We start from the raw sequence: 13089 nt of genomic DNA, 5'->3' as shown, positions 1-13089 counted from the left end.
TTCAACAATGGTTTGATCCCTGGGTTGGGAAGATCCGCTGGAGAATGGAAAGGCTACCCACTCCAGTAATCTGGCCTGGAGAATTCCATGGACTGTATAGTCCATGGGGTTGCAAAGAGTCAGACATGACTGAGCAACTTTCACTTTCAGGCTGAGAGAGGTAGAAGAGTTCTTATAAGCCATCTGGTCCAATTCTGCCCTTGTCCAAATAGAGACCTAATGGCATTAGTGACACCACTGGGGACACAGCCTAAACTGCCTGATTTCTGAACTCATAATTCCCTCTATTTTATTTGAGCTACTCTCCCATTTGCCTGTCATACAAGAAGCAGTCTTATTTCTGGTGTCTGTGATGAAGAGATGTTTGTTGATTCCCAAACCTAGGCCATCTCCCAGGAGTACTCTAGATCAGGGTGGTGAAAAGGCTTAAAGCAGTTTAAAATTCCCAGGGTGTGTTGGTCTGTGGGAGGAGATTTTATCTGTTAATAGAAAACAGCAAAGGTTTGGAATGTGTTTGAACACAGTCCGTTTTTGACAAATACAAAGAAGAGACCACAATCTTGTGGAAATTGTGAAATCAGGGGGATGGAGAATGAAATAGCGGGAGAGCAAAAGGACTTTTCTCAAAGCAGCAAAAAATAATCTCAAGATATCAATAAGAAGAACTTTTGTTTTAGTCTCATGTTGAAAGGAGGCCAGTAAGCTTACACTCCAAGGTCTAGGGAATTGAAGTTAGGAGCTCCAACTGAGCAGGTCAAATTTTTGTTTTGTGTGTAATCAAATTTTCTCTACCTACTGTACATGTACTTATTGTTTTAATTTATCATAATGCCTAACTCTTCTTTCGTCTTTCATATTTCCTTACAAATTTGCTCTCTGCACAGCAGCTATGAGGCAAGGAAATAATTTGACCCTTGAAAAATATGGAGGGATGGAGGCTCCAACCTCTGTGTGGTCTAAATCTGCTTATAAACTAATGAAAATCTACTTTATAACACAGAGAACTCCACTCAATGCTCTGTGGTGACCTAAATGGAAAGGAAATCCAAAATAGAGGGGATGTATGTATACATATAGTTGATTCACTTTTCTGGACAGGAGAAATTAACACAACATTGTGAAGCAACTACATTCCAATAATTTTTTTTTTAATCTGCATATAGTTTACAGTTGGTCCTCTTTATCCATGGTTCTGAATCTATAGAATCAACAGCTGGGGATCATGCAATGCCGTAGTATCCTCATAGTTCAAACTGTGCTGTTCAAGGATCAGTTGTACATCTGTGTCAGTGCTGACCTAGATGAACTCAAAATATTTTTTTCTTTTTAAAATTAATTTCTCACAAGAAGCCAGGGAAGTAGGTATCCCATTTTCCAAATAAGGAACTCATATTTACACATGTGAACTTTTCCAGTGTCATATAATAAAAGGGAGGACTCTTCTGAATACAGGCCGCAGTTCAGCTCAGTTCAGTCGCTCAGTCGTGTTTGACTCTTTGCGACCCCATGGACTGCAGCACGCCAGGTTTCCCTGTCCATCACCAACTCCCAGAGTTTACTCAAACTCATGTCCATTGAGTCAGTGATGCCATCCAACTATCTCATCCTCTGTCATCCCCTTCTCCTCCTGCCCTCAATCTTTCCCAGCATCAGGGTCTTTTCAAATGAGTCAGCTCTTCACATCAGGTGGCCAGAGTATTGGAGTTTCAGCTTCAGTATCAGTCCTTCCAATTAATGTAGGCCTGTTTCATGTCAAAACCAAAGTTGTGAAAAGTGAATGAGAACTCGAGTTTTGTCACAGAAAAACCTGGATTCAGATTCTGACTCTTTACCTACCAGCTGTGGGATCTTAGATATACCATTTAGCCATTTAATCTGTGATCCTATTACAAAATGAAGAAAAGGAGAACATTTAGCTCCATCTAGGATTTCAAATAAAGTTAAAATGGCAAAATGGCATTTCCCCTTAACATTTGGTAAACACTGAGTGCAGGTCATGTAAAATCTCCCCAAAGACATCCCTCCCTTCTCTGTTCCACACAGAAACTGAATGGCTCTGCTACCCTGGACCTTATCATGACAGAAATGTCTCAACCGAGTCTGGGGCCCCTGGGTGAAGAACGACCAAGATTTGCTTCTGAATGATTGGTTTTATTACAGAGACATGGATTTCAGAGAATGCAACATCCATGTTTCTTTCGTGTAAACTCCTTTCACATGCGGGGCCCTCTCAGACTTTAACGTACTGTTCTTGCCTTCTATTATTAATTTTGTTACCATCACTCCATCTTTCTCCATCTATTTCTGCATTTCCCTCTGCTTTGGTATGAATTTTTGTGTTCCCCAACATTCATATGTTGAAATCTAGTTCCCAAGGTATTACAAGGTGAGCATTTGGAACTGATTAGGTCATGAAGAAATGAATTCAGGCCTTTATAAAAGAGGCCCAGAAACCACCCTGCAATGTGAGAGGTTACAGCAGAGCATGACTCTCACCAGACACTGAACCTGCAGGTACCATGGTCTTCACCTCCCAGTTTCCAGAACTCTAAGAATTAATAGATAATTAATAACTTTTGTTTATAAGTCACCAGCATATGGTCTTCTGTTATACCAGCTCCAAAGGACTGAGATACCCTCCGAGCTTCTCTCTCTCAGTCTCACAATCATTCCTTTTTCTTCTGATGCCCTCTCATTTTTGCCACTTTCCAGTATCCTATAAGGTGGCATTTTGGATTTGAGTCAAGCTGTTTTCTAAGAGCATATGTGATAAAGAACTAACCCCAAGAAAACTAAGAATTGCAGTGGATTACTTTTAAATGACTGAGTTTGGTTACTTTCCAAGTTGAATAAAAAATACATTAATTCTGGAGTTTGGAGTTCACGATTGAAAGGTGTTCGTTTGTATTGCTCAAGTAACCTATACTGTCATATTCCAATAATAAGTAGAGAGAAGCTAGTTACTCTGGTCTTTCCTGCAACTTGAACTAGCTTAGCCATGAGGGAGGACCAGCAAAGGGGTATAAGCCAAGTGATTTGCATCTTGGAGAAAGAGGCTCTATTTCGATTGGAATTCCCCTCATAAAAGGTATCAAACTAAAGCCAAACTTTTTCAAAAATATGATTCATCATTGGGCCCAGCACCATCTAGCATATGTTGTCAAACACTTGATTTGTACTTGTCTAATCTTAATGTCCAGTTGTCTTAGATATGGCTACAGGTTTAAATCAGTGGTTCTCACAATAGGGTGATTTTGACCCCAAGAGACATGTTGCAATGTACAGAGACATTTTTGGTTGTCACAGCTTAGAAGCAATTTGAAGTGTGTTGCGAATGCTGTCTAGTAGGTAAAAGTCAGGGATGATGCCATCCTAAAATGCAAAGGACAACCTATCACAACAAAAATCAATCATCCCAAATATCAGTAAGCCAAGGCTGAGAAACTCAAACTTAAATACCTACTGATCCATAAACCTGCAGACTTCATTGTATGACTGAGCCCTTGGTTATCCTATAGAAACAATGATTGTGGAAATCTCCATCCCTAGTAGCATTTCTAAATGCCTTGGGCTACAGTCAAATTGTGATTGTTGATCCTGGATTCAGCCTGAAAAATATTACTAAGAAATAATTTTTACTTCAGTGGGGAAATAATTTTTATGGCTTTCTGGATTAGTCTTTGATACCATAATTTGAGATCATTTTTGAAACCAGCCAAATCTGGCTTTAAGGTAATCCACTGTGTCTGGTGTCCTAATTATGTGTTGATTTCTTCATGCAAGCTTATTGATCTTGGCAAAGTGAAAACTAGAAATTTAGCATTCAAGCAGAAAGAATAAATCAAAATTGGCTCAATTAGCTTTACTGCGATTCAGGGTTTGTTAACAGTTCCTCTGTTTTGTTTCAGATTTATTTATTTTATCATATCTTTTGCTTTTCTCCATTCCTTTTCCAGAGTTCCAATATAATTATGCTGTAATCTTCAGCAGTGTCTCATTGCTTGCAGAAAAACTGAATCTATTATTTGCAGATAATGAATTCCAGCAGAATCATTTTGATAGCCCTGAACTTCTGGAAAATCTGACATCTTGGATCTCCCTCTTTCTGGCTTTTACACCTTCATCTCCCTTCCAAAGAAGATTCTTTGCTCCTTCATTTTCATTAGGTTTATTGGAGAACAGTATTAATCCAGGATCCTGTTTCTGAGCTTTTCCCAGAAGTGGGCAGAACAGTAGTGCAAGGAACAACATTTATAAGGTAGCTTTTATTTTCAAGGTATATCTCATTTGGGAAATAATGTAAGTGGCATGCTGTGCATATGATATTAACTTTGGCAAGTTGAGGTATTCAGTGTGTGTCTTATAAATAGTGGTCATCAGCAATGTCACAGAAGTAGGAATCAGTGTTGTTAGATTCTAATCCTAGTTCTTCCATTAAATTGCTGGATACATGTGGACAACTTGATTCTTTTCCAGACTTTATTCTCCCTTCTCTAAAATGAAAGGGTGGGGGCACATATGTTCTATGAATGTGGCAGAAGCAGTTGCAGAAAGATGGGGACCCAAGAGGAGAGGGAAATGAGTATCTTTCCCAACATATATCCAACTCTTGCACAGATCGTATGGGTGAAAAGGACATAAAAAGAATTTCATAGAAGTAGATGCCTATGTCTACGTATCAAATTAAGTAAGAGGCTCTCTGGGCTTCATTTTATTAGAACCAGAACCCTGACATTACCTGGAGTGCTACTTGTTTCTCTCTTCCCTTGATTGATTTCCTCAACCTGCTCCTTGGCAGATGTAATTTCACTATGGAGATCATCAACAGGACAAGGAATGGGGAAGAAGAGAGATGGAGAAAGAAAGTAAAGCAGAGAGGGGTGTAGTCAAGTGAAATCGGCTTCTTCTGATCATAGCCAGCAGCTCTCCTCAGTACTAAACCCCCAAAATCATACACACAGCACTGAAACATACCACACAGAAGGCTGACTCCAGCTCTCTTTTTTTTAAATGTGTTTGGGACATTTGGCAAATGAAGGCCAGCCCTCATGGAAATTACATGGCTAGGAAGTCAGTCAGCAGGAAAGGAGGGATGAATAAAAGAACAGAGAAAGAATTATAGGAGAAAAGCTAAATGGAAAAAAAGACAGGAGAAATTATTTTTTCCTAATGAGAAATGCAAAATTTTCCACCAGACCACTGTGACTCTTGGCTAAGCTGGCCTACATCTCATGTGAATGAAAATGCAGAGTGGGCGGGGCCGTCCAGGAAGCTGGGCCTTGTGTCTGCTCCACCTCTGGAGGTACCAGGTCCATTGCAGGTCTCAGAGGTACCATTGATTTACCAGACTGCCCCTCTGGAGGTAACCATGCCCATTCCACAGAGTCTGGAAAGAGCACTGTGCATGCATCCTAAGTCATTTCAGTCTTGTCCAATTCTTTGCCACCCCATGGTCTGTAGCCCACCATTCTCCTCTGTCCATGGAATGGGTTGCCATTTCCTTCTCCATTTCCTTCTTCCTGACCCAGGAATCAAACCAGCATCTCTTACATCTCCTGCATTGGCAGGCAGGTTCTTTACTACTAGCGTCACCTGGGCAGCCCAGAAGAGCACTGGACATTCTGACCCAGCTCCACTTGTTGATCCTCTTTGATTCATATGGAACCTCTGAGGCCATCAGCTATCAAGTAACAAGGACAGACTTTATGAGTTCTGAGGGTCCTTCCAGCTGTAGCATTTTATTGCTTTTAATAACTATCACTCCTCACTCTTGCAAGACCACATTTTTTAGGCAAAATATGTATTCCTCCCTCTGTCACCCTTACTTCACTGTCCCAAACCAACTATTTAACTTGAAGAGACAGAGAGTTGAACAAGATATTCCCTTGGAGTCCCTTCCAGGTCTCTAAGATCTGGGATTCTAAGATACCCAAGGTTACTCAAGTCCTTAGTAGTACAAAAGGACCATTATTACACCAAGTCCAATGAGCTTTCATTTTAGATGAATCCATCTACCTTTCAAAATTTTCAAACTCTATCCATGAAGCAAGCTGACATTTCATCAAACATTCTCAAAAGAATTCCACACACCTACTCCTTTGGAGTTTATCACTGAGCAAATGGTATTCATGATAGAATACATTTGTGTCTCAGAGATGGAATCTGTGAAGAGAGACAAGTTGTTTATTACTTCCTTTTATTAAAACCTATAAAGAAATCCCTTTATAGCTTTGAGATTTGGGGAAAGTTTTCACCAGACTAAAATAGGAGCTGTAAGCAATTGCTCCCTTCATTTAATTGAATTTTAAGCTACTATTTGCCAGTCACAATGGATGATTGATAAAGAGCTGACTGGGCCTTCATAAAGTCAGCCTCCTAGCAGGAAACAATTGATATTCTATCTCCTTAGCACACAGGACCTAAGAGCTGGCTACACCAAGAAGTTCCCAGGTTTCTTTCCTAACTAGTGGGACAGAAAGATGATGACTAGTGGATTTTGATAAACCAAGCCTGGAAAAAAAAAAACTGTAATACGAAGAAAGAAAAAAAGCCACATCCCTTGAGGAAATAACCACTAGGAAATTTCAAAACAACTATTTTAAGAAGACATAAATTCAACTCCCTATTTGAAATAATTTGTGGACAAAATGTACATAGTCTACAGATAGGTTAAAAAGAGATTTAAATATGAGACTTGGGAAAAGCTTTTATTCTGAACTAAAATAATATATAACAAGCACATATCATGTGACCTAAGTTTCAAACTCATTTTTCTTAAGGCATTCATCTAGAAGGAGAAAGAAATGGATAAAGCAGAAAAAGAGTGAGGAAAATCTTTGAGCTTGTTTTTTTTTTTTTTTTTTTTTTTTTTAGAAAACACTAATCAAATAAATTATGGTCAAGAAAAAGGAATTTGGGGGAGATGACTGTAGGAGGGAGATAGAATTGCCTAACTTAATTGCATTCCCCCCCACCCCCGCCTCTAATCTTAAGAAGAAAAACAAATGTCAAATGGCACACAGCTCCAGTTTAGAAACAAAACATGGAAGGGCAAGCTTGTTTTAAGTAAAAATAAAAAAAATAAAAATAAACAGCACTGGATATCTTTTTTTTCCTTTTACTAAATAGCTGGGAACACTGAAATAAAAACAAATACTGTCAAAGTATTCCTGATTGTAAAGTACACAGATAAGCAAAAAATAAAAGGATCTCGCTTACATTTGTTTAAATTCCACAAATGTACATAAAGCAGGCACAGCGTGTCAAGAATTTTCCGAAGCATAGTTTTAGAAAATAAGGATTAAATTAGGAAAAAAGATGGAGAGGGAAGGAAAAGAAGTTTGCAACATTAGCCAGAACTTGCAAATGGAAAAGAGTGAAGTCAAGCAGTCTACAGTTCTTTTGTAACTTTCTTCCCCAACTGACCAGCCATGAAACCTGATAACTAATATGAGAAGACTTCCTATCACCATGCAACAGCCTTTCTCCACAATATTTTGTACACAAGCAACCAAGATATCATTCATTCAACAAACATAAGCTGAATATTTACTGCTACCACCCCCTGTTTTAGGTATTTGGTTGGGGTAGGGGGGATACAGATGCTGAGACTGAACTCAGACCTAATGAACCGAAATCTCCAATTTTAAATTATATTTTTAATGCCCAGGTGATTCATAATAATCATCTATCTACTGATGTTCCAGATCTGGAAACTCCTTCATTAGGAGGTACAAAAGTGACTTTGACCATTCTGCGATCTCCAGGAGCTCACATAAGTGATAACAAATACATGAACTTCTCCAAAATAATGTTAAAAATGAAACATGATGTGAGAGGATCATATTCTTTATTGTGGATATTCAGAGGAGGGAGAAATAATGGACTGTTGGGGGCTGCTGATTGAGGAAAAGAGGATGTCACAGAAATAGGTACGTGCGTGCTTCCCACAAGGTACTAATGGTAAAGAACCCACCTGCCAATCAGGAGACCTAAGAGATGTGGATTCGATTTCTGGGTCATGTGGATTCATTCCCTGGGTGAGGAAGATCCCCTGGAGGACGGCATGGCAACCCACTCCAGTATTCTTGCTTGGAGAATCCCATGGACAGAGCAGCCTTCAGGACTATAGTCCACAGAGTCACAAAGAGTTGGACACAACTGAAACAACCTAACACATATGCTCATGCTTGTATAGTTACCATTTGAACACAGAGAAGGAGGTGGGAAAATCTACTACTCTTATTATAACTAACCTACTACCACTATAACTAAGTCTGCTACTATTATCATTAAACATACTATTATAACTAATAACAAGAGACACATTTCCAGTGTTTCTGGAAATAGAAACAGGCCCTGTTCTGGGTGCCTTATATAAATCCTCTCTTAAACCTAAACCAACCAGTTAGGTTCTATTATTTCTATTATCTACAAGATGGGGAAACTAAAGCTTAGAAAGTTTATGTGAATTTTTCACAGTCACAGAGCTGGAGATTGAAGAGCTAAAGTTCAATCTCAGGTTGATCCCATTCCAGAGCCTCTGTGCCTCTCAAAGAAGAATAAACAAACCCAGATGTGCAAAAGTGTCAGACACAAAAGATTAAGCATCCATTGCTCTGGCTGAAGGATGGCAGAGTCAGGGAGAAATTGAGCCGGTAAAGTTAAAGGTCAGATAGGCTGTAGTAAACACTGTGGGCTCTATACAGTAGCAAAGGGAAACCAGTGAAGGTTTCCAAGCAGAGACTATTCTGATCAAAGCTTTATCTTAGATTTTAGGCTGTGAATTATGAGTTATATGACACAATCTGAAATAATAGAATTTGAAAGTCCAAAGAGTCTTGCCCTGCCTTTAAACAAAAAAGTGTGCTTGGGATCTACGTAGAACTACCACCTCACCTCAGAGGAATTACCAGCATGCCAGGACTTAAGGAAAAATCTACAGAACAGCCCTGAAGATAAATACAATGAATGTCTGCTACCCCACAGCACAAGGACTGACTCATTCCTGGAGCTGTCCAAATCTGGCAAACGGATAGCCCCAGGGACTCAGCATTCCATGGGATCTGAGGTGTCCCCAAGGGGCAGTGGGTGTGCACAGGCATTATCAATTGTTAGCAGAGCCCAGACCTCTGACTCCCAATCCTATGCTCAATTCATCAAGGCAAATCACATGTGACACTGGGTAAGCCCTTTTCCTATCTGGATTCTCCTTTCCTTATTATGATATGAGAAATTTATATCAACAGACCTTAGATTTCACAATTCCCAATCTCTCCCTTCCAATACTTCAGCATAGAGAATTCTCCTAACTGGAATTTGGGGGAGCAACAGCATCTCTGGAGAGCTCCCAGAGTTTGCAAACCCCTAGCTGAGAACAAATGTATTTCCTTATCTCTAGGAAGTCTAGTATCACAGGATTTACTATCTCAAATCTTAGTTACAAAGTCCTCACTGAATTCAATCTGGCCCAGGATTATCCTTTTCAAGTGCAGAATGCATCACTGATGTCCAAAGTAAGTCAACAACACAAGGTACCATGATCATACGCAGGCATATTCAGGGAACCCCTCTATCATCAGGGAATGAACACTTTAGAATTCAAACCTGTCAGAGCCCAACTGTACTCTGTTATTTTCAGAACTTTGGTTTGCGCTCAGAAGATTGCGTGTGTATGTGTTTATAAGTCAAATTTCCAAGAAGTCAAGCAAAGGCTAAAAGTTGGGTGGAGGCAACACCTTATTTGATGTTCATAAAGATAGTCCTGATGACTCCAACTCACCAAAAATGAATTTCCAAAGGGGTAAGAAGATCTCCTTAAGAGATCATCAATTCTGTATACCCAAGAAACTGTGCCTATTGGAGTAGAAATGAACAGGAAGAAGATGCAAGATGTGTTCTGCTCTCAGAAACATTGCTGGTAAAACAGAAATTAGCACACAAACTCACATATTTTTTAAGGGACTTCTTCAGCTTCACTGGTTCATCAGACCACACCCCGTAGTTTACCCACAGAACTACCCATGAGTGACTAACTCTTGTAATCAATTTACTGCAAAAAACTGAGGCATATTAAACCTATGGCTTCATCTTCTTTGACTTCCAACAGGAGATGGAAGTAGGAGTGTGATAAATGTTAACATTAACAGTGAAGCAAGGGTAATTACAGAACCAAAGACACTCACATTCTGAGAATTACCTCACGGTTATTTATTTTTATAGAAGGGAAAATAAATACGCATTCCTTTCCCAGACCTGAAAAAGGAAAATGTTCCCAAGATGTGTGACAGAACAATCAGCGGGACTGCCAACCTCACATCTGAGACTCCTGGGAAGACAGTGTTACAGGGACCAATCTGGACCACCCACGTTCTGCTCTGGGAACCAGCCGAGTGTACCTTCAGCTGTTGGGTACTCACAGGCCCCTCTCTGCCTACTACTGACTGATTTCTCTAAGACTACCCAAAACTGTGATATTCATTTAAGAGAAAACAGATTTATAATTAATACATGTCTCAGCAAATCCTTAAGGATGCACAAGCAAGTAGAATACAGATGCTGAAAAGAATTCAGGCTTTCTCCTTATTTCTTGCCCAAGATACTAAATCCAACACCTTAGCCAGAGCACTGTGAGTTAAGAGTGAGTTACAGTTGTGATTTCCTGAGCTCCACCAACAACTGCAAATCTGCAAAGACCTTGTGGGATGAGCTGCAAAGACATCAGAATGTCTGCACCTGGTGTGTATTGTCACCATCCCAGAAATGCAGCCCAGTCCATTGGCTGGCATGACCAACCAACCCCCAAAGCTGCCACTTCAACAGCTGGAGAAGGGACGTTGACAAAGGGACAAAGAAAGGCAAAAAGGGGAGAAAGTGTAAGTTCAGAGAAACATAGATCAGAGAGAGTGGGAGTCTGAGAAACACAGGCTAAATTGTCTCCGCTGAAGCATCCACATAGATCTTCAAAATCGTGAATGTGAGGACAATGTCAGTACACTGTTTACCTCCGTCACTAACTTCAGGCAAGTTGAATACAAACAAATAAAACCAGAAGGAGGGGGCATCTGATGGTGAACAACTCAGTACAATGCTTACTTCCAGAAACTAGAAGCGCTCTATCAAAGGACAGAGTCAGTACTTTGGGTACTTTAAGTGAGACTGCCTCACATAGAACCACCTCTTACACGCATACCTCCTCTTTAACCTTTGATCTTCCCTCTTTGTGTAGGTGCAGGGAGAAAGAGGAATGGGATTCAGAGCAAGTCTACCTTTAACTCAGCTGTTCCGGGAACACTGTGTTAAACTTCAAAGAAAAGGTGCACACTAGCCTGTATGAGGGATGAGGGAGCTGAGATGGAAGAGAAAGGAGCTGAAGCTAGACCAAGAAACGAAGCGAGAGGAGATCTTACACTAGATCCGGTTCTGCCAACGTTCAGACATTAGCGCTGAATGGGTACATATCAGTGCAGTCCTCTTTTTGAGAGAGAAGAGGATGCCTTAAGAGTTAATGGCTTGCCCAGATTCATCTAGTCTTGGTTACAGAGCTCAGCTCGGGCCACCAGATATCTAGATTCACCTAGAGACAGAACCATTTAGGGAGACCCAGTCTGACCCGCTAAGGAGCCGCGCGACGGCCAGGAAGACGGGAGCCGCGGGAGGGCTCGAGACACCTCGAGGCGCGGGAGGGCGTCAGGTGTGCGCTCTGGGTACCTTGATGTAGGCCCGCTGCAGGTAGTTGTAGGGCACTCTGCGCTGGAAGTCGCTGCGCACATCCTCGCTGGCGCGGTGGCGGGACGCGGGCCCCCCTAGGCGCTGGCTCTGGCAGCTGCGGTAGCACCGCGCCCGCTCGAGCAGCGCGCGGAAGAAGGGCAGCTCGGCTCCCGGGCCAGCGCCGGGCGGCGCGAGCGGGCGGCGGGCGGCGCAGTGGCGGGCGCAGCGCGCGCGGATCTCCCGCAGGCGCCGGTGGCTGCGCAGAGCGGCTTCCAGGTCGCGCACAGCCAGCTCGTAGTCCCCGCTGTAGTAGGCGGCCACGCCGCTGGCATAGAGCAGGTCGAAGGGCTGCAAAGGCCCAGGCTCGGGCTCCCGCTCCGGGTGCCGGCTGTCCGGGGGGCCGCCCCACAGCGGCGGCGGCAGCAGTAGCCAGGGTAGCAGCAACGGCAGCGGCGCCCAGATGCGCTCCCGCATCCTCCGTGGCGGACGGGCGCCGGCCGGGCACGCTCGCAGTCGGCTCCCGGCACCTGGCGTCCGGGTCGCGAGTCTCCCGGCTCCTCTAGCGCGACGGCCGGCCCCGCCGCCAGCCGGCTGCCCTGCGAGCCTCAGGTGACCGGCGGCGCTCGGCGGACTGAGAGGCGGAGGCCGGCTCGGACGGCCGCTCTTAAAGGGACGCCCACAACTCACACGCTCCTCCTGCTGCCCGAGCCTCCGCGAGCCGCTCGCCGGCGCTCAGCGCGCGCCCTGCAGGCTCGGGCCGCAGCCTCCCGGAGGCCGGAGGCAGACACCCAGGTGTCAGCCAGAGAGCCCGCGCCGCTGGGGGCCAGCCAAGGAGGGGCCCCGGGGGCGAGCCTGATGTATGGGTTCCCTTCGAGGTTGCAGAAGGGACATGATGACTCCCTTTTTTAGAGAGGAAGAAAAGCCAGATTAGTGACCTTAGAGCTCTCATTTTTTGTAATTTGTGATTTCGCTGTTTGTCCGTCACCTTCATGTGAAGTACTGAAGCTCCAGCTCAGACTAGGAAAGCCCTGGAGGGCCAGTTGGCCCCGTTGGGAGGCTTGAGGAGGAAAGTGCCTAGACCATGTTCATAGAACTGTGAAAGGCAAATGGAGTCAACCCTGGGCCTTTCGAATCAAAACTTACTTCTCCTTCTCTTAGGGAAGGTCCCACCCTTGCTTCTCAACCCACTTTGTATGGGTGTGCGTCCGTGCATTAGGGCAGGGAATAGGAACAAAAGGATAATGAACATTCCACTTCTCTGTGTAGAGGAGGGCATTACAGGACCCAGAGAATTGTTGGAATGGTTATACTTACATCCTGCCTCCTTCAGGTTACCAACCCTGTAAAGTTGTGCACTTGAATCTAGTTTCCTCTTCTTCC

At 43.1% G+C, this 13089-nt stretch overlaps 1 protein-coding gene across 1 annotated transcript in view; it reads right to left on the bottom strand.

The window, feature by feature from the left end:
- P3H2 (prolyl 3-hydroxylase 2) overlaps nucleotides 1–12377 on the bottom strand; it is a 176249-nt gene extending 163872 nt beyond the window's left edge. The window contains exon 1 of the mRNA XM_043473424.1: nucleotides 11710–12377. Coding sequence (XP_043329359.1) covers nucleotides 11710–12183 — 474 coding nt within the window. The 5' untranslated portion in view covers nucleotides 12184–12377. The remainder of the gene's footprint in view (nucleotides 1–11709) is intronic.
- Between the last annotated feature and the right edge of the window lie 712 nt (nucleotides 12378–13089).

This window comes from Cervus canadensis, chromosome 7, assembly GCF_019320065.1.
Source record: "Cervus canadensis isolate Bull #8, Minnesota chromosome 7, ASM1932006v1, whole genome shotgun sequence".
Taxonomy (NCBI): domain Eukaryota; kingdom Metazoa; phylum Chordata; class Mammalia; order Artiodactyla; family Cervidae; genus Cervus; species Cervus canadensis.
The sequence above is the reverse complement of the archived record's forward strand: the minus strand, read 5'-3'. Positions and strand labels throughout refer to the sequence as shown.